The following is a 21,697-nucleotide window of genomic DNA, read 5'->3' as shown; positions in this document are numbered from 1 at the left end:
TGAGAGAGCCGTTTGAGAGAGCCGTTTGAGAGAGCCGTTTGAGAGAGTGGTGAATGTGCTGCTAAAGGTAAATTCGAGGGAGACAGGCGAACATAACAAACACACCACTATTCTTGATTCCACTCATTCGCAAAGAGGCAGGCGCAACTTGAACTCAGTCAGATCAAGAATATAAGCGTTCTGAGCTGATTGACGCTGGGAGCAATATTTAGATGTTGATCTATATATTTTTTTTATGATTGTGTACAAAATATATATTTGTATTATTTAAAAATGTCTAATTAGAAAACATTACAGAGGTCCGGACCTCGGTGTCCTCATATGTAGTTACGGCCTTGGCCCCTGTGTGTGTGTGTAGGCCCCTGTGTGTGTATGCCCCCGTGTGTGTGCTTGTGTAAGCAAGAGTGTAAGTATGAGTGTATGGCTCTGTGCCAGCAAGTATCCAAACAACACGCAGATCAGTCCATAATGTTGTCTACTTACAGTACAGCTGGCTGGTGTCAATGTCCGACAGACACACTGTGGCTGCCTGACACTGAAGTACACATATATTCCATTTACCTGCTGAGTCATTCCCAGTCAATCACCCCACAGACGTCACCATTGCTCAGAGTCAGTGATGGTTGCTCAGGTTGTGTAGTGTATTCAGTCGTTGAAACCCTCAGTGGACTTCCAAGCAATCGGACACCATCCTCTTGGGTGACTGCATGCCATTGTAGGATCAGTTGTTTCATGCAATTCTGAAGGACGAGCTGTAGACCTCTACAAAACGTGATGGGATAGTTACTATGTTAGCTTACCGCGTGGACATACAATGAGAATACAAAACATTAAGAACACCTGCTCTTTCCATGACATTGACAGACCAGTTGAATCCAGGTGAAAGCTATGATCCCTTATTGATGTCACTTGTTAAATTCACTTCAATCAGTGTAGATGAAGGGGATGAGACAGGTTAAAGAAGGATTTTTAGGCCTTGAGACAAGTGAGACATGGATTGTGTATGTGTGCCATTCAGAGGGTGAATGGACAAGACAAAAGATTTAAGTGCCTTTGAACGGGGTATGGTAGTAGGTGCCAGGCACACCGGTTTGTGTCAAGAACTGCAACACACATTGCTTATCTATCCAATTGTTTCAGACCAACAGCAGTTCCTAGGGTTAGTCTTCGGACAATACCTAGTATTATCTTGCCATCACATTCCAACTTCCTAAGGAACCTTCCTCTCCCCTCAGTAGCTAATACTACATCGTCACTGATTGTGACTTTCTGAGTAAAGTTAGAATTTTCCTTTCGCAAAGGTTAGGCCAGCTAGCTGGTCCCCAATGAGTTATGGTATCGACTGGGAGGGATGTTTTACATGCTGCTTTTCCCAGAAGGATAGGATGCGATGATGGTGATTGCTGCTGACTGCATCGACCCAGAGCCTACCTCTGGCTTGATGTTGTCACCCAGCAGTTCACCTGGATGGAGGATACAGAGAGGGAGATGTGGGGTGACTTTGCCATCTTGTCAAAGTGTCAGCTGAGAGTCAGGATTCAGACAGAGGAAAGAGCAGTCATTCCATTGTATTTCATCAAACAGCATTTGCAGAGGCAGATATTCATTTTCAACCTGCCAGTGTATGAAATTAAATGTGTTTTTTCATTTGCTCAAGTAAAATATACATCTAATTTGCACTGCTCACCTTGCATCTTTTTATTCGCTAATGATCTACACTTGGCAAAATGCAATAGGTCTCATTCAAACCTTCTAAAGCTTTCATTCTCTTCCTACTATAAATAAACCAGCCACTCACCATTACACTTTAATCCCTTAACAAGCTGAAACGATTATCTGCCAGTGCCAAACAAAATAATTTGCCTAGTTGTACAGTTATTATCAGCTCAACTGAAATAGGCAGTGTAACTAACAGTGTACATTTTAATGTATCATTATCAAACTCATTCTTCCCATTGAATAGACTGCCGTAAATATTTTAAACTGTATCATAACACTAGTGCCAGAGGTAACACTTTTTAGGCTTTGTATTATGTAACAATTATGTTTCTTGCTGTATGTCCAGTTCTAGACTTATAGTTCTCTGTTCACCACTGAATTAGACTCCCGCCTCAAGGCCACCAGTTGCATCAAACTCTTTGCATTCCGGCGGAAGTCATTCATTGTCAGTGGAGCCGTCTGCAGCTCTACATTGGGGGTGCCGTACTTGGCGGCGGTGAGTTCTGTATACCGCATATGTATACCGTGTTCAATATTTTCAACGCGTGCATTGCTTTACCGTGCAGTGGTACAAACGGAGGTACACACAGACTCCAACTAGCTAGCTTTTAGCGAGTTGAAAAGAGAAGCACGTGTGCATCAAGCAAGGAAAATGCAGGATAGACATCCAACAAAACAAAACGCATATGCATCTGGTGGACATCGGGCATCAGGGTGGTTCTTACCGGACTGTCTAATCTGTTATATCCAGGACTTATTTATATCTTGGCTTTATGTAGCACTTTGTTACAGAACCGAAAGTTTGGTGTACCTCAAGGGTATATCTTGACGCCACAACTGATTCCACTGCTACTGTGCAACCTACAAACAACTAAAGCAAGCCAAAAGACAAGGCCATTCACCCTGAACTGAGTTGCTTTACTGTGAAGGTAGCTCTCAGACCGAACACACACACACTCATCCTTATAGTCAGTGTTACGTAAGGGGTGAAATCTCCTGCTCCAGCTAATACAGATCCAAGATACACATCAGGTTAGCCAGCAGCTTTGACCAACACAGCTAGGGGAAGGGAAAGGGCCACAAGTGTGACTAGCCGAGTTGTTGTAAACTGCTAACACTAGGTTAGCCCAACCATTAGAAGGTGCATGCAGATCTAGCCATCAATATTGAAAGACTCCTTTTGCATTAGAAAAGTTGAGTCAAATAGTTCCTGCCATGGTCCAGAATCATGATCAGGTGTGATTTAAGCCTTCAGGTAAGATTTGTTTAGAGATCTGTCCACACATTCCCTATCTAATCTCTCTCTGAAATAGGCCACTTACACTGTTAAATATTTACATAGCGAGATACCTATTGCAATGATTTTTCAAACAAGCCCTAGACCAGGGGACATATTATTCCAAAAGAAATGCACACAGGTACAATATTGTGCAATCCTACATTATGATTATAACCAGGCTCAGTCATTAGTTCTGTGACCTCCTTCATATTAAATATAATATTTATAGCTCAAGCCACTAGCTAGCTCTGTTTGGCAGGATGACCTGATACACTGTGCAGACATAGAAGGGAATGAGATCCCCAGGCAGGCCGCCACTGCTTTGCTCGCTCTATCAGAAAGCATTAGATCAGCCCCTAATGTTTGCTTAGCTCCAGCAGAGGCTCTGGTACAGACTCGGCCACCGCCCAGCAAGTCTCACTCAGCGATAAGGGAATGCATGGGAGGTGGCTTGCTCTCCACGAATGCTGATGATGACCGGTCAAAATGGAGCAGTCTGCAGCTCTGTTGGATAGCTCTCAGGGATGTGAGAGGTACAATATAATAATGAAGAAAAAAGGGCTACAACTCCATTTTAAAGCATAGGAACATTTCAGGAAATATGTCCCAAATATGTCCCCACTCATGGTTTTGTTTGAAGCCTCAATGTTCGACCTTTGCTGTATGTGACGTTTACTATTTTCACAGTGATTATTCATTTGGAATCACTGTTAGGCTGTGCTTTAAACTGCCGTCGAAGCTGAGGTTGAATTGTAAAGGTATTTTGAACAAATCTCAGCTGGAAGAATAAAGTAAGGTTTCAGAATGCGCAGAGTGTGAGAAGTCTCTTCTGATTGCACTACTGTACTTGCAACAGTAATACTCCTTCTACTTATACATTGTGCCATCGTCATTAGTCAGGAGCAGCATTCATAGTGTTAGTTCATAGTGAGTTTCCTGTTAGGGTTTTCCAAATAGCACTGCATTTACATTTTATCAGACACTCAGTGCTGGGGTTTCTGACTCCAAACTGAGTTTTCATCTGAATATACTGCTCAAAAAAATAAAGGGAACACTAAAATAACACATCCTAGATCTGAATGAATGAAATAATCTTATTAAATACTTTTTTCTTTATATAGTTGAATGTGCTGACAACAAAATCACACAAAAATAATCAATGGAAATCCAATTTATCAACCCATGGAGGTCTGGATTTGGAGTCACACTCAAAATTAAAGTGGAAAACCACACTACAGGCTGATCCAACTTTGATGTAATGTCCTTAAAACAATTCAAAATGAGGCTCAGTAGTGTGTGTGGCCTCCACGTGCCTGTATGACCTCCCTACAACGCCTGGGCATGCTCCTGATGAGGTGGCGGATGGTCTCCTGAGGGATCTCCTCCCAGACCTGGACTAAAGCATCCGCCAACTCCTGGACAGTCTGTGGTGCAACGTGGCATTGGTGGATGGAGCGAGACATGATGTCCCAGATGTGCTCAATTGGATTCAGGTCTGGGGAACGGGCGGGCCAGTCCATAGCATCAATGCCTTCCTCTTGCAGGAACTGCTGACACACTCCAGCCACATGAGGTCTAGCATTGTCTTGCATTAGGAGGAACCCAGGGCCAACCGCACCAGCATATGGTCTCATAAGGGGTCTGATAATCTCATCTCGGTACCTAATGGCAGTCAGGCTACCTCTGGCGAGCACATGGAGGGCTGTGCGGCCCCCCAAAGAAATGCCACCCCACACCATGACTGACCCACCACCAAACCGGTCATGCTGGAGGATGTTGCAGGCAGCAGAACGTTCTCCACGGCGTCTCCAGACTCTGTCACGTCTGTCACGTGCTCAGTGTGAACCTGCTTTCATTTGTGAAGAGCACAGGGCGCCAGTGGCGAATTTGCCAATCTTGGTGTTCTCTGGCAAATGCGAAACGTCCTGCACGGTATTGGGCTGTAAGCACAACCCCCACCTGAGGACGTCGGGCCCTCATACCACCCTCATGGAGTCTGTTTCTGACCATTTGAGCAGACACATGCACATTTGTGGCCTGCTGGAGGTCATTTTGCAGGGCTCTGGCAGTGCTCCTCCTGCTCCTCCTTGCACAAAGGCGGAGGTAGCGGTCCTGCTGCTGGGTTGTTGCCCTCCTACAGCCTCCTCCATGTCTCCTGATGTACTGGCCTGTCTCCTGGTAGCGCCTCCATGCTCTGGACACTACGCTGACAGACACAGCAAACCTTCTTGCCACAGCTCGCATTGATGTGCCATCTTGGATGAGCTGCACTACCTGAGCCACTTGTGTGGGTTGTAGACTCCGTCTCATGCTACCACTAGAGTGAAAGCACCGCCAGCATTCAAAAGTGACCAAAACATCAGCCAGGAAGCATAGGAACTGAGAAGTGGTCTATGGTCCCCACCTGCAGAACCACTCCTTTATTGGGGGTGTCTTGCTAATTGCCTATAATTTCCACCTGTTGTCTATTCCATTTGCACAACAGCATGTGAAATTTATTGTTAATCAGTGTTGCTTCCTAAGTGGACAGTTTGATTTCACAGAAGTGTGATTGACTTGGAGTTACATTGTGTTGTTTAAGTGTTCCCTTTATTTTTTTGAGCAGTGTATATCCTGTCTCAGGTCGCTTTGTGGTTCATTATTGTCGGATGGGAGTAAAGAACAAATAAATCAAATGTGAAGAAATGAGTCCAGTGCCAAAAGTCTAATGTCTTGGAGTTGATTGAAGTGCTGTGTATAAATCTTGTTTCAGTTGAAGATAAATCTCATTCAGAGATGATTGCATATCTCTGACTATAACCCTCCCTGACAAAGCTTCTCTTTTAAAAGTCGCTTAGAGGCACAGATCTAGGATTAATTTATACTCCGCCAATCATGACCTTAACTATTAAAGAGCCACTGAACTCGCCGATTCGCTCGTTTGTTTTTCGACACTAGAATAACTGTTTCTGACTCATATTGATGCCACATAGGCCGTTTTCAAAGGGTTTCATTGCATTTTAACGGTAGTCGGTCTTTAACATGCAAAACTGACCATAGATCAACATCTAGGTGATGACCTCTGACCCCTAGACCTAGGTATAGAGAGGCAGCAAGAGACACTTTCAGCCCCCAGCCCCTAACTGAAGCTCCGACGTGAATGCTTTAACCACATGCAGGCACTAAGAGGCGCGGAGGCATGATGTGAATTCACACTGACGTCTCAAATTAATTTCCATTCCTGGAGGCATTGCTTAGCCACAGCTGGCCCGATTGAGCAAGGAGAGAGACAGCCCTCGAACCCATTTGTCAACTTTGACCATGCCCCAGGTTTTCTCTGACCTTAGTGGGTTTTAGTCCATGTTATTGTACCTCATTCAGACTGTACTCTGTAGGGCTTTACACACTACTGAAACAAACCAAGCTGAACCAAACCAAGCTTTACTGTGCTGACCTGGTTGAGCATCCACCATAGTTGCTGGGAACTGTGCTGAATAGGACCGCGTGAAAAGATCACAACCAGCACAGTTTGGTTTGGGTTCGATGGTGTGAACAGGGTACTTGGTGCTCTACTTCCTAGTATCTACATCTCTGAAGCTTCAGCTGTACTGTTCTGAGGAATCTGTTTATCATTGTGACCTTTAACCTTTTTGGCTGTGAAGACTGTCTGAGGAATGTGGGTTGTTGCTCGTCTGGAATTCGCTCTGCCTCACTATAAGGTGCTTACTCTGACTCTCTCCATTCTTCACCCTTGTTTATTTTCTTTGAAACAAGGATGTCATTCTGCGCTCTGTACTGTGCTATCATTGTGTGAAAGCAGCTTCTTTGGATTTTCACTGCACTGCTTTGTCCTTTGTTCAATCAGTTATCAAGCCTGCAAGCAAACACACTAGCTGTTTGATTATTTGCATTTTGCACAAAGGGGATACTCGTCAACAACAGTAATGTTCTTTCAGGATATTGTTCTTGGTGAGGTTGTTCAGAAGTGTTAGTTCTGGTCAACACAGGCTAGTGAGTTTCCCTATAGGAAGTTAGGATCTATTACGTTTCTATAATGTTAGATTTACTTTGTTTGCAGACCCTTTTTTGAAGATTTCTTCCGTTTCTTCAAGGCAAATATTCTGAGCAAAAATATAAACGCAACATGTAAAGTGTTGGTCACATGTTTCATGAGCTGAAATAAAATATCCCAGAAAGTTTCCATACTCACAAAAAGCTTATTTCTTGCAAATTATGTGCACAAATTTGTTTACGTCCCTATTAGTGAGCATTTCTCCTTTGCCAAGATAATCCATCCACCTGAAAGGTGTGGCATATCAAGAAGCTGATTAAGCAGCATGATCATTACACAGGTACACCATGTGCTGGGGACAATGAAAGGCCACTCTAAAATGGGCAGTCTTGTCACACAACACAATGCCACAGATGTTTCAAGTTTTGAGGGAGCGTGCAATTGCTGACTACAGGAATGTCTACCAGAGCTGTTACCAAATATTTGAATGTTAATTTCTCTACCATAAGCCGCCTCCAACGTCGTTTTAGAGAATTTGGCAATACGTCCAACCCGCCTCATAACCACAGACCACGTGTAACCATGCCAGCCCAGGACCTCCACATCCGGCTTCTTCACCTGCGGGATCGTCTGAGACCAGCCACCTGAAACTGAGCAGTGTTTCTGTCTGTAAAAAAAGCCCTTTTGTGGGGAAAAACATATTCTGATTAGCTGGGCCTGGCTCCCCAGTGGGTGGGCCTGGCTCCCCAGAGGTTGGGTCTATGCCCTCCCAGGCCAACCCAGGGCTGCGTCCCTGCATAGTCATGTGAAATCCATAGATTAGGGCCTAATTCATTTATTTCAATTGACTGATTTCCTTATATGAATTGTAACTCAGTTAAATCATTGCTATTGTTACATGTTGCATAGTTTTTTTCAGTAGATCTAACCAGAATCAGATATAGTACCCAAATGTAAACTTCCCTACTTCCAATATGCTAGGTACCTCTGGTTCAGGGAAAGATGATAGGGGCTATGTGGGGTGAAGTGCCTTGACAAGAAAGGGGGCATGATCTTACTTAGCCCTATATTGCTTCTGAGAATTAGGTCTTAAACAGTTTTATATGATAGCCAGGGCAAAGTAGGTGGAGTTATGAATGGGATTTTAGGTCATATTCCTGACAAATTAAAAGACAACTCCAATCTGGCCAGGGGGAATGGCAGAGAGGCTGAGAGGCAAAGCCTATGCTATCATAGAGTTATAAAACTCAAGCATAATGACAAGCCACATTTTCTTCCTCAATATATCATCATTAACCTAAATAAGCTCTCCTTTTGCCTCTCTTCAGCCATTTTTCACAGGGAAGCAACGTCAAAAAAAATGCACCTCCTGGTTTTAAGTTCTTGTAGACCCACCTAGTCAGCTGAAAAGATCAAGAAATAGTGCCGTTGTCACCATATGAAGCTGAGGTTGCAGAATGGAGAAGGGGGAGTTATCTTTAGGGTTTTGGTTATAACATATGGGAGCCCAAATTCTGGGTACCGCTTGGTTTATAGTTAACATCATCAGCCACCCAAATGTGATTGATTAGACCTCAAGTCTCGTTCTGAGCCCACTGGGACCAAACAAAAACAAAACTTTTAAACAAGACTTTATTTTGGGCCTTTCAGCATCCAACCCCTCAGATGATAATGCTGAGCACTTCAATATGTAGCTCATTAGATCTGAACTGGCCCGGCGGTGTATCAGCTGGTGATCAGTGTGGAAGTAATGGAGTAGTCTACTCCAAAATCAAAGTTTGTCAGATGCTTTCGTACCACCCCAACAGTGATCTAATGTTGCGCTGCTGTATATTTTATTCTGTATATTTAAGGCCATCTGTTCTTACACTATTTTACGCTAGTAAGTACTGATTATGTTCACCAAACTCCATCCTTCCTTTACAGGAAGAAGTCCTTCCTCTTCTCAGCCCTCTATGCTGCCTGCATTCTAGGCGGCCGCCATGTAATGAAACAGAGGGAGAAATTTAATCTGAGGAAACCGCTGGTGTTATGGTCCCTCACCCTTGCAGTGTTCAGGTAAGAGGGCAAACATTTACAACACTGGTCCTGTCAATGCACATACTGTAAGCATCTTGTGGCCTTAGGTACCTCTTAAAGGAACAGTCAGGATAGATTGGAGTAAAGAAGTCATGCTGCCAGTTTTCAGAATTACAAACTCAAACAACGATGCTGCACAAACATTGCTGTGGCAGGAGAGACTGGAGAGAGACTGTATACCAGAGTCCTGGGGCTTGACTGTATACCAGAGTCCTGGGGCTTGACTGTATACCAGAGACCTGGGGCTTGACTGTATACCAGAGTCCTGGGGCTTGACTGTATACCAGAGTCCTGGGGCTTGACTGTATACCAGAGTCCTGGGGCTTGACTGTATACCAGAGTCCTGGGGCTTGACTGTATACCAGAGTCCTGGGGCTTGACTGTATACCAGAGTCCTGGGGCTTGACTGTATACCAGAGTCCTGGGGCTTGACTGTATACCAGAGTCCTGGGGCTTGACTGTATACCAGAGTCCTGGGGCTTGACTGTATACCAGAGTCCTGGGGCTTGACTGTATACCAGAGTCCTGGGGCTTGACTGTATACCAGAGTCCTGGGGCTTGACTGTATACCAGAGACCTGGGGCTTGACTGTATACCAGAGTCCTGGGGCTTGACTGTATACCAGAGTCCTGGGGCTTGACTGTATACCAGAGTCCTGGGGCTTGACTGTATACCAGAGTCCTGGGGCTTGACTGTATACCAGAGACCTGGGGCTTGACTGTATACCAGAGACCTGGGGCTTGACTGTATACCAGAGTCATGGGGCTTGACTGTATACCAGAGTCATGGGGCTTGACTGTATACCAGAGTCCTGGGGCTTGACTGTATACCAGAGTCCTGGGGCTTGACTGTATACCAGAGTCCTGGGGCTTGACTGTATACCAGAGACCTGGGGCTTGACTGTATACCAGAGACCTGGGGCTTGACTGTATACCAGAGTCCTGGGGCTTGACTGTATACCAGAGTCCTGGGGCTTGACTGTATACCAGAGTCCTGGGGCTTGACTGTATACCAGAGACCTGGGGCTTGACTGTATACCAGAGACCTGGGGCTTGACTGTATACCAGAGTCATGGGGCTTGACTGTATACCAGAGTCATGGGGCTTGACTGTATACCAGAGTCCTGGGGCTTGACTGTATACCAGAGTCATGGGGCTTGACTGTATACCAGAGTCCTAGGGCTTGACTGTATACCAGAGTCCTGGGGCTTGACTGTATACCAGAGTCCTGGGGCTTGACTGTATACCAGAGTCCTGGGGCTTGACTGTATACCAGAGTCATGGGGCTTGACTGTATACCAGAGACCTGGGGCTTGACTGTATACCAGAGTCCTGGGGCTTGACTGTATACCAGAGTCCTGGGGCTTGACTGTATACCAGAGTCCTGGGGCTTGACTGTATACCAGAGTCCTGGGGCTTGACTGTATACCAGAGTCCTGGGGCTTGACTGTATACCAGAGTCCTGGGGCTTGACTGTATACCAGAGTCCTGGGGCTTGACTGTATACCAGAGCCCTGGGGCTTGACTGTATACCAGAGTCCTAGGGCTTGACTGTATACCAGAGTCCTGGGGCTTGACTGTATACCAGAGTCCTGGGGCTTGACTGTATACCAGAGTCCTGGGGCTTGACTGTATACCAGAGTCCTGGGGCTTGACTGTATACCAGAGTCCTGGGGCTTGACTGTATACCAGAGTCCTGGGGCTTGACTGTATACCAGAGTCCTGGGGCTTGACTGTATACCAGAGCCCTGGGGCTTCACTTACACCATTCTCTCTCTCGCTCTCTCTCTCTTTCCTTCTCTTTCTCTTTCTTGTCCAGTATATTTGGTGCTGTTCGCACTGGAAGCTACATGACATACATTCTGATGACTAAAGGGCTCAAGCAGTCAGTGTGTGATCAGAGCTTCTACAACGGGCCTGTCAGCAAGTTTTGGGCCTACGCCTTTGTGCTCAGTAAAGCACCAGAATTGGGTAAGTTGACTGTTATTATTTCTATTACTGCTACTGCTACTGCTGCTGATACTACTACTGCTGCTGCTGCTGCTACTACTGCTGCTGCTGCTACTACTGCTGCTGCTGCTGCTACTACTACTACTACTAACACTGCTACTACTACAGCTACTACTGCTACCACTGCTACTACTACTATTACTACTATTATTACTGCTACTACTTCTACTACTAACACTGCTACTACTACTAACACAGCTACTACTGCTGCTACTACTACTACTACTATTATTACTACTGCTGCTGCTACTGCTGCTGCTGCTTCTACTGCTGCTACTACAACTGCTGCTACTACTACTACCACTGCTGCTACTACTTCTACTACTACTAACACTGCTACTATTACTACTACTACTAACACAGCTACTACTGCTACTACTGCTGCTACTACTGCTATTACGACTATTATTACTACTACTACTGCTGCTACTACTACTATCCTTATCTATAATACATCAATATGTTTTACATGTGCATTTGTCTGTCCATAGTGTCCATTGTGGTTAGAAAAGTTTATGAGACTGTGGCATTGGCCATATAGTATGTTGAGATAATACCCATGAAATATCTGTAATGGCTGTTGAAGGGAGTAGACCAAGGCGCAGCGTGGTGAGTGCTCATCATTTAATATATATTCTGAGAACACAATAAACAAAGAGAAAACGACAGCCAAACAGTTCTGTCAGGTCTACAAAACACTAAACAGAAATTAACCACCCACAAAACCCAAAGGAAAATAGGCTACCTAAGTATGGCTCCCAATCAGCGACAACGATGTACAGCTGTCCCTGATTGAGAGCCATAGCAGGCCAAAACAAAGAAATACCAAACATAGAAAAAAGGACGTAGAATGTAACCCCAAAACACACAGAAAAACACCCCCTGCCACGCCCTGAACACAAATAACCCCTTTTACTGGTCAGGACGTGACAGTACCCCCCCCCCCACCCCAAAGGTGCAGGCCCCGAAATGCACCTCAAACAAAAAAAAACCACAAAAACAACCCCAGACTAAAAGGGAGGGAAGGGAGGGTGGCCACCGTCAACGACGGTTCTTGTGCTACACCCCCACCCTTCCCCTATGGAGGTGGCTCAGGAGCGGGACGTTCCACCACTGGCTCACCCCACTTTGGTGGCGCCTCTAGAGCGGGGTCCCTCGCCGCCGACGCCGGACTGGCGGGCGGCTCTGGCTGCGCCGGACTGGCGGGCGGCTCTTGCTGCGCCGGACAGGCGGGCGGCTCTTGCTGCGCCGGACAGGCGGGCGGCTCTGGCTGCGCCGGACTGGCGGGCGACTCTGGCTGCGCCGGACTGGCGGGCGGCTCTGGCGGCTGGTCAGGACGTGACAATATCTCTGCTCTCATTGGCTGAAAGAATCCACCCGAGGATCGGCACACAGATCTTTAGGCATGAATCTGTATTTTCTGTCCTCCAATGACCTCAGAGACATGGGTGTCATCTCACCCCAACCGGTCCTAGTTTTAGTGACCTTTCCCTCGTACCCAGAGTCTGGCCTTTTTGTGTCTGGGAATTCATTTTCTGCCTGTTTGGCCCTTTTGTTATTGCCCAGTCCTGCCGTCACTGGGGCTCCACACCCTGTCAGTTCTGAGTACGATGCCCAGAGCAGGAGCCCCCTCTCAGGGGCACACGGAGGGGGATAGAAGCCCCTACCCTTTGCCTGGCTCTGGCTCTCTGGTTGGGTGGAGTACAAACCTGCTGGCCCAAGCACTGATCGCTGTCACGGAGGCATATGGGAGAGAGAGAGAGTTAGAGAGAGAGAGTTAGAGAGAGAGAGAGTTAGAGAGAGAGAGTTAGAGAGAGAGAGAGTTAGAGAGAGAGAGTTAGCGAGATAGAGAGAGAGTTAGAGAGAAAGACTGAGAGAGAGAATGATGCTGTAGAAACACACTCTCACACACAGACTGAATCCTCTGGTAGTGTTCCACTGTCGAGCAGTGGGGTCACCAATTAGTCAGGTATGGTATGATAAGAGGTAAGGTCACCTTGAATGCATTGCATTTATATGTTAGGTGGTTTTCCTGTATAACCTGTAGCTGAGACGTCTGATGTAAGTGTACCCTGTGGGCCCCATTTCACAGAGCAAAGCTGAAAAATGTTCCCAAAGCTTTTAAACAGATACACCCTGGAGATTGCTCTGCTTTAAAACGAAACAAAAATAGTTCATCTTTATTTAACCAGGTAGGCCAGTTGAGAACAAGTTCTCATTTACAACTGCAACCTTTTAAACAGATACACCCTGGAGACTGCTCTGCTTTAAAACAGATACACCCTGGAGACTGCTCTGCTTTTAAACATATACACCCTGGAGACTGCTCTGCTTTAAAACAGATACACCCCGGAGACTGCTCTGCTTTAAAACAGATACACCCTGGAGACTGCTCTGCTTTTAAACAGATACACCCCGGAGACTGCTCTGCTTTAAAACAGATACACCCTGGAGACTGCTCTGCTTTAAAACAGATACACCCTGGAGACTGCTCTGCTTTTAAACAGATACACCCTGGAGACTGCTCTGCTTTTAAACAGATACACCCTGGAGACTGCTCTGCTTTTAAACAGATACACCCTGGAGACTGCTCTACTTTAAAACAGATACACCCTGGAGACTGCTCTGCTTTAAAACAGATACACCCTGGAGACTGCTCTGCTTTTAAACAGATACACCCTGGAGACTGCTCTGCTTTAAAACAGATACACCCTGGAGACTGCTCTGCTTTAAAACAGATACACCCTGGAGACTGCTCTGCTTTAAAACAGATACACCCTGGAGACTGCTCTGCTTTAAAACAGATACACCCTGGAGACTGCTCTGCTCACACATATTGTTATTGTATGTTGACACCTACAGCATAACAATTCTAAGAGGCCACAGTGCGTTTATCTGTGATTAAATTTGATTAAACATGAGCACTGAAAATATTTATTTGGGTCCTCGCTTTGTCTTATCACTCAAGCCTTCCCTGTAGCTCAGTTGGTAGAGCATGGTGTTTGTAACGCCAGGGTTGTGGGTTCGATTCCCACGGGGGGCCAGCACAGAAAAAAAAAAAAATGTATGAAATGTATGCATTCACTACTGTAAGTCGCTCTGGATAAGAGCGTCTGCTAAATGACTAAAATGTAAATGTTGCCATCATGATTTTTTAACATTGATTTACCAAGAACATGAGGGTATTAGAAGATGACGCTTAAATAGCACTTAATGCTAGTAATAAGTGTTACCTGAAGTTGATGACTTGCTATGTAAAGGTGTGTGCTTTGGTTCCTTTCCAATTGTAACTACATTCTCTCTCTTGCTCTCTCTCTCTCTCTCTCTCTCTCTCTCTCTCTCTCTCTCTCTCTCTCTCCACACCCACCATGCAGGTGACACCCTGTTCATCGTGCTGCGGAAGCAGAAGCTCATCTTCCTCCACTGGTACCATCACATCACTGTTCTGCTCTACTCCTGGTACTCCTACAAGGACATGGTGGCTGGCGGCGGCTGGTTCATGACCATGAACTACCTGGTCCACTCCGTCATGTACTCTTACTACGCCCTGAGGGCGGCCGGGTTCAAGGTCTCAAGGAAATTCGCCATGTTCATCACACTCACGCAGATCACCCAGATGCTGGTGGGCTGCGTGGTGAACTACCTGGTGTACTCGTGGATGCAGCAGGGTCAGGAGTGCCCGTCTCATGTGCAGAACATTGTGTGGTCCTCGCTTATGTACCTCAGCTACTTTGTGCTCTTCTGCCAGTTCTTCCACGAGGCCTACATTGACAAAACCAAGAAGGCCGCCGCAGCTAAAGCAGAAGCCGCTGCCGCAGCCGCCAGGAAGACCCAGTAGACGCGTTTTGAGAGGGAAAGAAAGAAGGGAGACTGATGGACACCAAACGCGAGGACCAAGAACTGAGGAGATGGGGAGAATTATCGGCAAATGGATGGATGAATGATTTGACGGATGGGTGGAGGAATGAAAGAGGGAGGTTGGGGATGGGGGGTAGAACACGAGGGAACAAAAGGTGGGACTGCTGTCCATTTGTGCTTGAGCATACTACTAACGCGTAGATGTAAAATCCTTCACTTTGACGGAGGTGCCATCTCTAGAGAGCTGCATTGAGGAAGGAAGCACTACCTACCAAGGCGACAAACAGCCAGTGTGTCCTTTACCTGATGTTTCTTTGGCTCCCACTTGATTCTCCATATTAATGGGACAGTTAATTTTTTACCTGATAAAGGAAGTACATCTACTTGAAAAGGTGTTACTTGATAAATGGGAAATGTATTGGTACTTATGAAGAATGCGGGGACTTAAATGTACGATTGAAACCATCTAGGTGTTTTTTGTCATTTCTTCGTTGTCTTTTGCTTTTCTGTTTTTTGTTGAATCGTTTTAGACACTGGGAGTGTGTGAGAGGTAGACTTTTGTGTGACTTTTGTGTGCCGATGGAGCGAATGACACTGTAACTTCTGTACCCATCATTTCAACACAATATTTTTTCAGGTTTTAGGTTTCCCTCAATTTTTTCATATTATATGCATATCATCTTGATAAAGGTCAGATATGGGCTTAAACGATGCCAAAAGGCATCAAAGGGGAAGGTTGCTTAGTTACATACAAACATCTGATCTGAAGGCCCATTGGAGAAAATGAATCTTGTGACCACACTGATTCAATGTGTGGCATGATGGGAAACGGAGTCTGACAGTGATCTGTTCACCTGCCATTATTGACCTCACAAAGTCGCAGACCACATTTGAAAGCGAGACGCTATACATTTCCAAAGACTTTAAAGAAAGAAACGGTAACGGAAAAATGCCTCAAGACCAGTGGACATCGAAGTGTATTGAATTTAAAGCATATTTATGTTTAAAAAAAACAACATGCAATTGTCAAAATTCAATGTTATAACTTTACGTAACCTGTATCTTTTAATGGTGTCTGTCATGTTATTGTGCGTTCACACTGTATCAATGTAAATCATTGTTGCTAAAGAACCAAGAGTGCAAACAAGGAGTGTTATTACGCCTACAGTGTCATGTCTGCTTATTTTCATCTCAGCAACGACTGTCTTGGCATTGGCATCACATATACCATTCACTCCATATCAATTAGTCATTGTGGTTTAGTTGTATGTCAGTAAAGGTGAAGAGTACAAATCAAGGGGAAATCAGGCCTCAGCCTTTAGCAGCTTGTATATCATTGGAGTTTATTCACAGTGTGCAGAGAAGGTGTGTGTGTGCATGCACATGTGTGTGAGAGCTGCATGTGTATGAGAGTGTGAGAAAGAGAGCTTTTGCACCGCATCTATTTTGCATAAATCTTAAAGGTCCAATGCAGCTGTTTTTATCCTCATATCGCATCATTTCTGGGTAACAATTAAGTACCTTACTGTGATTGTTTTCAATTAAAATGGTCAAAATGAAACAAAAATAGCTTGTTAGCAAAGAGCAATTTCTCAAGCAAGAATTTAGCTAGGACTGTCTGAAAACTAGCTGTTATTGGCAGAGAGGTTTGGTACTCTCTTATTAGTCTATTAACAAATTGCATTATCATAATTTTCTCAATTTCACAGTATTATTCCAACCTCATAGTGTGGCAATATATATAGAACACAGGGAAATCATGTTTTTGACTGCACTGGGCCTTTAACCAAGAGCTAAACTGGTTAAGTTGCATACCTGGAGTGTGGTCTGACCAGAAAATTGCAGAGATTCCACCTGCTAGGCTGAGAATCCAAAGCCACACCATCATAATAGATTACGGTTCTAGTGTCTGTTGGATACTGGAAACAGCTTCACACACAGCTACACTACATACAGAACATACCTTGAAACATGCATCATAGGTACAAAACAAATTAGGTTGTTTAAAGTTTAGACCGAACTAAATTACCTAAGGTTAAGGAAACGTTGTTAATCACATGCAGAAGTAACTGCATCTCACAAATGTCAATGGAAGTAATTCAAAACATACATTATTCTATAACAAAATAAACGTGTAATTATATCTTACGTGAGAACATTTCATTGCTCATTACAGCTGAAGAGAATGAAAACACTCAATGGCAACAAGCATATCTGTCTGCACTGGTGTCACAAGCAACAATCAGTTACTGTATAGGTGCCATAACACTGTAACCTTTGGCCGTCACATGTATGAACCCTGCTATTAGTTTAATTATAGTCACATATGTATCAACCCTGCTATTGGTTCAATTATAGTCACATGTGTATCAACCCTGCTATTGGTTCAATTATAGTCACATGTGAATCAACCCTGCAATTATGGTCAGTAGCTGTAGGTGGGTGATAAGCAGTCATACCATACATGTGGAATTAGGCTGCTATCATCATAGAGATTAAGATAAGCAAATTCATGTCAGATAAGCTCAATATCCGCTCTATTCCGCCATATCTCTGGTGTTATCATAAACACTGCATTTTGTGTGTGTGTGTGTGTGTGTGTGTGTGTGTGTGTGTGTGTGTGTGTGTGTGTGTGTGTGTGTGTGTGTGTGTATACAGGTGTGCATTTCTGGCACTCCTACAGTATAATACAGTGCAGCCTTTTCATATATAGGCCAACTCTGCATAAGACTACTCCACATTGGATTTATTTGATTGGGGAGAAGGATCAAGTAAGGTGAGGAATATGAAGCCATAATAATTCAATCAAGTCAATGTATGTTCAGCCAGACTGCTCAATGTATACTTACTTATGCTTGTCTAACAAATGGTTAAACATTGCACCAATGCAAGTTCTCCAACCCCCACAATGTCAAGTGATTCAAGCTCATACACATCATGAAACCGATTAACCAATTTGAGCCCTTTCAAACTACCCTCATTAAATGTTCACAATGAGGCTCTGGGGGGGTTGCATCTTCAACATAGCAGTAACTGGAACAACATATTACTTAAATATGTAGGACTATGGACAATTATGGAAGATATAAAGACTGGATATAAGACAACATTTCATCAAATTAAATGCAGTAGATGTGAAAAAGTGAGTACTTGTCGAGCATGTTACCGTGCTACTGGCACTATCAATTCCATTAAAAATAGGAAATCTAAAGGAAAATATTTAGGCTAAAAGACCGGCATAGGAGAAAGAAAGAAATGGCACTTGACAAAGTTATGAACTGAGTTAGAATGAATTCACCATTTCACCCGAGATACATTAGAAATAGATTACATTACTCATACTTACTGTGAACATGAGGAGAGACCAATAACGTAGTCTGAACAAAAATATGAATGCAACATGCAACAATTTCAAAGATTTTACTGAGTTACAGTTCATATAAGGAAATCAGTCAATTGAAATAAATAAATTAGGCCTTAATCTATGAATTTCACATGACTGGGCAGGGGCGCAGCCATGGATGGGCCCAGGAGGACATAGGCCCACACACTTGGAAGACATACCCACCCACTGGGGAGACAGGCCCAGCCAATACGAATGAGTTTTTCCCCACAAAAGGACTTTATTACAAATATATTCATCAATTTCATCAGCTGTCTGGGTGGCTGGTCTCAGACAAGCCCACAGATGAAGAAGTCGGATGTGGAGGTGTGGCCGGTTGAACGTACTGCCAAATTCTCTAAAACGATGTTGGAGGCGGCTTATGGTAGAGAAACAAACATGAAATTCTCTGGCAACAGCTCTGGTGGACATTCCTGCAGTCAGCATGCCAATCGGACATTTCCTCATAACTTGAGACATCTGTGGCATTGTGTTGTGACAAAACTGCACATTTTGTTGTGACAAAACTAACTTTTACTGTCCCCAGCACAAGTCACACCTTTGTAATGATCATGCTGTTTAATCAAATTATATGCCACACCTGTCAAGTAGATGGATTATCTTGGCAAAGGAGAAATGCTCACTAACAGGAATGTACACAAATTTGTGCACAATATTTGAGAAAAATAAGCTTTTTGTGCATATGGAACATTTCTATCATCATTTATTATTTATTTCACTGAGTACTGCCCCTATATATAGGACTTTCCACCCCTACCTAGGATATGGATGCCTGATGAAGACCTAAGGGTTGAAACTTTGTTATAAATAAAATCACCTGGGAGCATAAGCAGCAATGTGCAGCGTTTTCCTTTCTGTTTTTCATTATTTATTTCAGCTTATGAAACATGGGACCAACAATTTACATGTTGTGTTTATATTTTTGTTCAGTGTTTATATAACCCTGGATTGCTCATGGTATGTATTGCCCAATGAGAGGCTTTAAAGTCACTGGCGGCCAAATTGGTACTCCGCAGCTGGGAGTACCAATTCTACAGTATTTCAATTTAATGTTTCAAGGACAAAATGTATTTAAGTATGTTTGTTGTTGTAGTGGGGACAGTAACATTAGTAATATCTTTAAAAAATACTTTAACGTTCCAACGCAGCTATTTTTTATCTCAATATCAAATCATTTTTGGCTAACAACGCAGTATCTTACTAAGATTGTTTTCAATTAAACTGTTCAAAAATAAACAAAAATAGCTTATTTTTGTATTATTATTTTTGGTATTGTTATTATTTTCCCATAACGCTACCACCCTCCCCTAATTTGAGTAAACTAATGGACAGCAACACTTAGGCTCCTACTTCCTGCTTATACATACTATATACATTGTACAAGAATAGTATATTTTACATTAGTTATCTTTTGTTTGTTTTTAGTCCCATCCTTCAGCTACGCTCAACCCCTCCCATCTATCTGTGAAAACCATCCAGTTGTGATTTCTATTTTCCATATTTTTTTTGTAAATTTTCTCTCTCTTCCCTTTGCAGTATTGAGAATGGAATGTCTGAGTGTTACAAGAGAGAGAGAGACTTTGCAGTACTTTAACATCAAAAGATTGAACATACCCCCAGGGGAACGCGCAATGCCGTCGGGGGTACGCCAAATAAAAATGTGATTCACATAATTTTTTTTTAAAATGCAGTTGCCCTTTAATTTATAAGTCCAAAAATTGATGTAGCAACTGCAGTCTGCCCCTTTCATGAATATGTTTTCATATATCTTTTTATTTAACATTATTATGTTTAGTTCACATAATATAATTTTAAAAAATCATTATGACAGGGGTACATGCAATGCTTTTGGGGGTACGCTAAATAAAAATGTGATTCACAAAATAAAAAATACGTGTTTGGTTTTTTTTCTTCACATTTTCATACAGTCCATTTCTATTTTCCAACGGGGCAATACATTTGGGTGAGGTTTTTTTCTCACCTGAGTAGCCTTGTTTCACTGCCAAAAGTAAAATTAAACCATCTAGTGTTCAGCAAAATAACAACACAATGTCAAATACAGGTAGCCTAGTCAAATAATTAACATCCAATCACATTAACCGTTACTGTCTCGCAGGAATTCCACTAACGGTCCGGATGTGCGTTACAAAATTGAGGCTATGATTAAGAAGTTGGAACTCTTCTCTGTCTGCATTAACAAGGACAACACACAGGTCTGTCCATCATTGTATGATTCTTTGTGTGCAAATGAATTCAAGCTTACGGACAATGTCAAATGTGATATAGCGAAGCACCTGAGTGAGTTGGGTGCGCAATTATACAGGTACTTTCCCGAAACGGATGACACAAACTGGATTCGTTATCCCTTTCCTGCCCTGCCTCCAGTCCACTTACTGATATCTGAACAAGAGAGCCTCATCGAAATTGCAACAAGCAGTTCTGTGAAAATTGAATTGAATCAAAAGCCACTGCCAGATTTCTGGATTGGGCTGCGCTCACAGTATCCTGCCTTGGCAGATCGTGCTGTTAAGACACTGATGCCCTTTGCAACCACGTACCTATGTGAGAGTGGATTCTCGGCCCTCACTAGCATGAAAACTAAATACAGGCACAGACTTTGTGTCGAAAATGATTTAAGACTGAGACTCTCTCCAATACAACCCAACATTGCAGAGTTATGTGCATCCTTTCAAGCACACCCTTCTCATTAACCTGTGGTGAGTTATTCACAATTTTCGATGAACAATTAAGGTTTTATATGTAAGATGGTTAAATAAAGAGCAAAATTATTGATTATTATTTTTTTTGCCCTTGTCCTATAAGAGCTCTTTGTCACTTCCCACGAACCAGGTTGTGACAAAAACTCACACTAATTCTTATGTTTAATAAATATATTGTATGTGTGTGGCAGGCTTACAATAATGGCAAAAAACAACATTTGAGAGAGCGCTGACCCTGGTGCTGGAGGGGGTACAGCTGGAGGGTGAATGTTTGAAGGGGTAGGGGACTATAAAAAGTTTGGGAACCACTGCTCTATACCATGCTGCTGTACTTACAGCAAGCAGGACTTATAGCACTACAGTAACATTTCATTTCATACTGAAAGAAATCTTGCACCCTAACCATTCACATCATGTTTTTGCAGAATTGCTAGACGACCCATCAATGGAGGAAGAAACCGGCTGTTCACAGCAGAGCAGGAACAACACATAGTGAATAAGGTCATTTCAAACAACAGCATACGTTTACGACATCTGCAACACCACATCATCACTGACAGCACAACATTCAGTAACATAAATAGGGTGAGTTTATCCGCACTTGGCAGTCTCCTGAAACGCCATCAATTCTGACAGAGT

At 43.6% G+C, this 21,697-nt stretch overlaps 1 protein-coding gene and 1 non-coding gene across 2 annotated transcripts in view; both read left to right on the top strand.

The window, feature by feature from the left end:
• The window catches only part of elovl6 (ELOVL fatty acid elongase 6), a 28,037-nt gene extending 11,939 nt beyond the window's left edge, over positions 1–16,098 (top strand). The window contains exons 2-4 of the mRNA XM_029727152.1: positions 8,916–9,047; positions 10,887–11,038; positions 14,452–16,098. Coding sequence (XP_029583012.1) covers positions 8,916–9,047; positions 10,887–11,038; positions 14,452–14,915 — 748 coding nt within the window. The 3' untranslated portion in view covers positions 14,916–16,098. The remainder of the gene's footprint in view (positions 1–8,915; positions 9,048–10,886; positions 11,039–14,451) is intronic.
• On the top strand, positions 14,045–14,120 carry trnat-ugu (transfer RNA threonine (anticodon UGU)). The gene has a single exon. It is a non-coding gene; the product is annotated as a tRNA-Thr (tRNA).
• Positions 16,099–21,697: the final 5,599 nt, after the last annotated feature.

This window comes from Salmo trutta, chromosome 3 (genome assembly GCF_901001165.1).
Source record: "Salmo trutta chromosome 3, fSalTru1.1, whole genome shotgun sequence".
NCBI classification, from domain to species: domain Eukaryota; kingdom Metazoa; phylum Chordata; class Actinopteri; order Salmoniformes; family Salmonidae; genus Salmo; species Salmo trutta.
This window is presented reverse-complemented; position numbering and strand designations above follow the sequence as displayed.